Source organism: Hippocampus comes, unplaced genomic scaffold, assembly GCF_001891065.2.
Source record: "Hippocampus comes isolate QL1 unplaced genomic scaffold, H_comes_QL1_v1.1 scaffold76, whole genome shotgun sequence".
In the NCBI taxonomy this organism is placed as follows: domain Eukaryota; kingdom Metazoa; phylum Chordata; class Actinopteri; order Syngnathiformes; family Syngnathidae; genus Hippocampus; species Hippocampus comes.
In genome coordinates this window covers 140,885-146,891 of record NW_017805277.1, presented here as the reverse complement: position 1 = coordinate 146,891, position 6,007 = coordinate 140,885, and the positions used below count along the sequence as shown (strand labels likewise).

The 6,007-nt window shown below is 40.0% G+C and overlaps 1 protein-coding gene and 1 non-coding gene across 2 annotated transcripts; both read right to left on the bottom strand.

Annotated features, from left to right (window-relative positions):
* Positions 1-622: 622 nt before the first annotated feature.
* On the bottom strand, positions 623-5,543 carry LOC109516284 (tissue-type plasminogen activator). Its single transcript, XM_019870719.1, has 11 exons — positions 5,417-5,543; positions 4,930-5,009; positions 4,762-4,816; positions 4,515-4,665; positions 3,858-3,940; positions 3,745-3,783; positions 3,477-3,657; positions 3,226-3,371; positions 3,012-3,152; positions 2,206-2,354; positions 623-1,315 (listed from the first exon to the last, which is right to left on the bottom strand). The coding sequence occupies exons 1-11, from the start codon at positions 5,526-5,528 to the stop codon at positions 1,121-1,123; spliced, it is 1,332 nt and encodes a 443-aa protein (XP_019726278.1). The 5' UTR covers positions 5,529-5,543; the 3' UTR covers positions 623-1,120.
* Positions 1,606-1,677, bottom strand: trnaa-ugc (transfer RNA alanine (anticodon UGC)). The gene has a single exon. It is a non-coding gene; the product is annotated as a tRNA-Ala (tRNA).
* Positions 5,544-6,007: the final 464 nt, after the last annotated feature.

Below are 6,007 nucleotides of genomic sequence, written 5' to 3'. Positions count from 1 at the left end.
GGTGTGTGTAGGGGGACAAGCTACAGTTGTGATTGGCCCAAGCAGTGCTGTTGTAAACTATTTTGGCTTGGTATTTGCTATTACAAACAAAAAAAGACCTGTTAGAAGTTCCTTGGAAATGTTTCGAAGTTAAAAAAGAAATAACATGACCATGTTTATACTGCACATAAAAAGTCCCCCTTCAAGATACAAAACATGTTTTTTTTTTTTTTTTTTTTTTTACAAGGGTTGATTATTTGAAGGTATTGCTCATACATTTGGTTCAATTAAAGGATCTCCGGGCAACACGGTGATCGAGTGGTTTGCTGGCCTCACAGTGCAGAGGTGCAGAGTTTGATTCCGGCTCCAGCCTTCCTGTGTGGAGTTTGCATGTTCTCCCCGTGCCTGCGTGGATTTTCTCCCACATTCCAAAAACATGCATGGCAGGTGAATAAAACTGCAATTATTTTCTTGGATGCACATCACTTACTCTAAAAGTGAATAAATGATGACCAACAAAAGTACAAAAGTACTTCATCTTCTCACATGACTTGGTGGACACTTTTTTTGTAAGTGACAGCAGGTTTACTTCCATCACGTAATAGCGCCCTCCGGTGTTCTGAGTGAATTTTACCCCACCAGATGATACAGTTTTGTTTTATTTGTATTTATTTATTTTGCAGTGAGCTTACAGTAGGGTAGATCGCTCAACTTATTAGCACATTATCTTTTACACAATATGAAAAGAGCAGTAATAAAGTATTTACATTTCAATCGATTAAAAATATTAAGGGACAAACTTTCTCTTGAATATGCTTAGCCTTAGCAGAAAATAAATATGGTACATTAAATTGTACAAAATAGATCTGTTACATATGTAAAAATAAAAGTACATGAATCCATTGTACATTCAATACAATAAATAAAATGAAAACGTTCCTTAAGAAAAACGACAGTAAATCCTTGAAGGATTGTCTCTGTCAATGTGCAGTAAATTCCCGTTAGCTGCCACTCCGTGTACAACAAAATGCATGGGGCAAACAACAAAATGCACGTACCACCACCCCGCACCCAGAGCCTTCACCTCTGTTACCAAATATTCCTTTAGGAATTTAACTTTAGCACAAGGGTCTCTCCACCTTCACTTTGGGGGGTACATGACACCCACTGTATACTGCGGTAGTTTTATTTTCTCTGCAATCCATTTGTTGTAATTGGTGAGCTGAGTGTAAACTCCCGGATTGTTCTCCTTTGCGCAGCCATCCCCCCAGCTCACAATTCCGAATTGAAACAGCCGTCCGGAGGCTTCACACACTAGTGGACCACCAGAGTCTCCCTGTGAGAAGAAGACACACGTCAATCAGTGCCTCTTGCACAATGTGAGAAGTCATGTGCAGCCATCCATGATCCAACACAAGAGTCGTACGAAACATGACACCTTAAAAGTTCCATTTGTATTGATGTCCCTGATGAGAACAAGCAATATATAAAAATGGGTGGCTGGACTGAGTCATATTTTCATCAGTAAGGACGCTATTATTTTATTTTTTTACGAAATGCACGAAGGAGTGGCACCCCAATTTCGTTGTATGCAACACAATGACAATAAAGGCGATTCTGAAAAGTTGGAGATGCCGGGGATTGAACCCGGGGCCTCATACATGCAAAGCATGCGCTCTACCACTGAGCTACATCCCCTTTGAGATAATGTCTCTCAGATTCAGCAGTTGTCGTACGCCCTCTAGGGGCGTATGGCAAAAAGTCAAGCCCGAAACATTTAGAAGTTCAACTCAAGACGTCTTGAGAAGACTCAAAGGTCACACAAAAACATAATCATGTGAGGCTTCAGCAAATTTCATGAGACTTCAGTTCTCCTAGTTACTCAAGGATTAATTCCACCTTTGTCTTTTGATATTTCTTTTCGTATTTTAATACATTGCCTGGCCATATAATTTGTCTAAGGGTACGCTGTGTCAATAACTGACGGGGACATTGTTTTCTGCTGTTTTCGTCAGGCTTTGCGATTGAGACCATTAAACTCAACCAACACAAGAAATCTTCCTGTGCGTCATCAATATTCTTAAACGCAATGCAGTCGGACAACACTAGTTAAAATCCCTTTGCAGTTTGGAAATACTGTACTGATTTCCTGTAGTTGCTTATGTTCACACAGCCAAATTAAGCGTGCAATGTGCTGAAATTCATGGAATGGACGAGCTTGCTCACCTGGCAGGAGTCCATGCTCCAACTGGGTTCCGCCGCACAGAACATGTTTTCAGTGAGCAGATTTGCATACGCAGAATTTTTTTTACATTGAGACTGGGAGAGAAGATTCACACGGGCCTCCTTCAAGTACTGAGAGTAATGCAGCGCCCCTGCAGAAAACACATCTGTTAAAATCTTGTTAGAAATGCTCAATTGTTATCGACAGTGTCCCTGACTATTTCACAGTTCATCCACTGTACAATCACCGTATCACAGATGTTGGTGTGGAATTCATCTTCTTGTTTGACACGGGAATCAGTGCTAAATTTCTAAAATCTGAAATGTATGGGTTTTGGAAATTATTTCAGTTAAAATAAGAGTTTAGCCAGATATGGCTGGATGTGTGCAGCTGGTCTTAGGTAGATATACCCTTTATTTGTCCCACACTGGGGAAATTTACAGGTATTAGGTATTACTGCCATCGGGGAATAATCACAGCACACAGCTCTTATCAGTGTTTTCTTTTCTTTTTTTTTTTTGTTTGGTTTTTTTGTTTTGTTTTGTTTGAAATCACAGCACACAGCTCTTATCAGTGTTTTCTTTTTTTTTTGTTTGTTTTTTTTTGTTTTGTTTGTTTATGAAGTAAATAAAATTGTTAGGCCACACCTCTTTTCCTATTGACCAAAGCTTGTGAATTTGTCGCTGTTATAGCTACACAGGGGATACTGTATCAATAGTATATAGTTTTACCATTACTGTAGTAGAAAAACATACCAGGTTTCCCCAATATTTTTGTCTACAGAGTGTTTGTTGGATATTGTACCTACCGGATTTCTCCCTCCCAAATCCTGCGATAACGCACTGAAAACCAACAGGAAGTTGAGTGTGAGCTGGAGGAAGACAAACCGTGCGAACAGATTCCGATCGCACAGCACATCGCCCATCGCTGCTTTTGATCTTCAACAGCGCTGAAAAGACAAAATATAAACTCTTCATCAAGTGCACAGATAGCTTTTTACACAAAGCCTTGCTTGTGCTCACCTATGTCATTGTTGTAGTTGGCCTTATTGTATGCTTGGTGGAGGATCATTTTTTCCACAGTGAATTTCTGCTCGTTGACCTCATCCGTTTCATTGATGGCACTCTTTCCCAGGAACACAGACAAACGCTGGAGATTGGTCCGTTCCCTGAACCCAACGCACACGCACATGGTTCAAAATGAGTCAGTGCTTTTATCAAAATGAGAATTGCAGCAGAGGAAGTGAACACGCATTATTTGTGTTTGGCCTCACCCGTCAGAGAAGCAATGCGCTGCGGTGAGCACCCAGCATGGCGCAATAAGCGAGCCGCCGCACAAGAACCTGCGGCGCTGATGAAAAATGGCCGCAACCCACGGCTGCGACTGCGCCGTTATGAATGAACCGCCCACAATTTTGTGCATCCTCTGCTCAGATGTCTCACCACACGTCAGTTCTGCAATGACGGTCAGGAAGGGACTCATCAGTGCCGGTGCGTCATCAAGGGATGTTATTGTAACAAGGTGGTGCCCTAGTAGATTACCTGTATCCACAGCAACAGGAGGCTTTACTGTTGTGGAACCTGGAGGGGAAGATGAGAACCTTAGAAAGTGCAAATTAAACTGAGAACAAAGTTTTATGATTTCAATCTCTTACATTTGGGAACATCACAGAATTCCCTCACGACTCTCTTCCCTCTTTTGACGCGACACCATGGCTTCGGGCTTTGGTCAGGATTCCTAGAAGTTTAAAATGACAGGTAAGTCATGTCCTTGATACTCAAACGTTTAACTCATCATAACGTGAAATATAAGAAACACAACTAGGGTTGACTAATTTGGAATTCCAGAAAATTATGCGTCCTTAGGCTCTTAAAACAGATTTGCTTTTTCTTTGGTTTCTTCCTCAGTCTAATCCATCAGAAGGCCATCATTAATAGTGAGAAGCAAAATGAAAAATACTCAGTGCGCAAGGCCGCAGCATACCTCACAAGAGCTCAGTTCAGCAAGCCAGATTTGATTAACTCTTAGTAGCCCCGATTGTACAGTTGTAGTTTTGTTATTAAAATGGCCTTAATATTAACGGGCATTATGAATGTTCTTCTTTTTCATTGACTTACTTTTATGGAAGTTAAAATGTATCAAGGTGATCAAATTCTCATGATGCCTATCATGTGCACTCGGAAAAAAATCACCACAGTTTTCAAACGGGAATTTGTTTGGAATCTCAGTGTGTTTGAAATTAAAAGTTTCACTGTACATTAATAGTGTAGCAGCTGAAGCCTGGGATCTGTCGGTATCAATTGATGCCTACCTGCAGTATCTATGGTTCCCGATTCCAGATGAGGTGCCCCAGGGGTTTTTGAACCTGTTCCAGTGAAGACAACGATGCCCACTTGTTGTTGTGGAAATAATTCCCCTGTAACTGCTGCCATCCCCTGACCAACAGCCCTCTGGACCATCATCTTTGAAAACAGTAAAAAAACAAACAAAAAAAAAATCAATGAATCCACACATAATAAAACCAAAATACACACACAAGTGAAGAACAGTCAGCTCACCTCGATGTGAGCGTGTCTGGCGTGGTCTCCACTTAAGCCACCTCTTTGAAAATACCTGAAAAAGAGAAAGATTCACTGATGCATTAAAAAAAAAGACCAAAAAAAGCAATGGCCAGTAGGCTCAATTGTCAAGAATAAAATGAAATATTGCATGTGAAATGTACTTACCACTTCAATACTGACAACAGCAATGAAAGACAAGATGACTAAGAAGTTCATCTTTACTTCTGCTTTTGTGATATTTTGGTCTGGGTATGACAAAAAAAAAGGAAAACAAGCTATCAACACTGAATGCTTTTAAAAGGGGATTATCTGAAGGGACACAAGAGGACAGACAAGTGATTATTAGGGAAAGACGATGAAGACAAGGTGATAAAGTGCGCCAGTCACACAGTAGACACATTTCTGTCAGTGGCATATGCTCATTTATTGCAGTATCAGACAAGCTTGCAATATCAAAATATTTTCTCTTAAAAGAACACAGTATCAGTGTAATAGTAATTAACATACACGATTGCACGGTCAGAACGGTACTTTCTCTTAACTTTCTTATAAGATAAAATGATACGAATTCATAGAAAAAGAATTGCATAACATAGAATAAGAATTGCTATGTCTACAGAATCGACTGGGAAATTTGATCGGAGATTCAAACCTTTTTGTTGCAAGAGAGTGTAAAAGAGCCCGATGAAGATGATTTTTCTCAAGTCCTTTTTTTCCTCCACGTGTCTTGTTTCTTGCTGTTTGAGTCCTGAGCTACCGTGCATCCCTCCAATTTATAAATGTGGAAGGTGGGAGGAGGAGTTTAATGCGAGGCCCACGAAACAGCAGTCAGACGAAACAGCTGACCATCACATTTGGCTTTACCAAAGAATTGCTCATAATGTGTGACATCAGCACTGTCGAATAGAAGAAGTACTGTACGTATATCCAAACTTGGTAATAAAACAGACACTCACGCTTTCGTAAAGATGAGCGCACCAACACAATGTGACTTTATTGTACATTCAATTTTTTGATAAAACACTGACCTTAAATACTGAATTCTTAATTTAAAGGTGTGCACCATAAATCACTAGTTGGAATTGTAGAGATTAGATGCCACATTATGTATAGAAACATGTTTTGATTAAATTGTTTGTCATTAACACAAGCCCAAAATGGTTTGCACACATACAAACTGACAAAAACGATCCTCAGTTTGCACATGAATAAAGTATGAGGCAAATCTTACAGTGTTGTACAA

Coding starts and splice junctions, on each gene's coding strand:
- LOC109516284 (XM_019870719.1), bottom strand. CDS start 5,528: ATGCACGGTAGCTCAGGACTCAAACAGCAAGAAACAAGACACGTGGAG. Junction 2,355..3,011: donor ATTTGGGAGGGAGAAATCCG/GTAGGTACAATA, acceptor TGTTTTCTGCAG/GGGCGCTGCATTACTCTCAG. Junction 1,316..2,205: donor GGAGCATGGACTCCTGCCAG/GTGAGCAAGCTC, acceptor TTCTTCTCACAG/GGAGACTCTGGTGGTCCACT.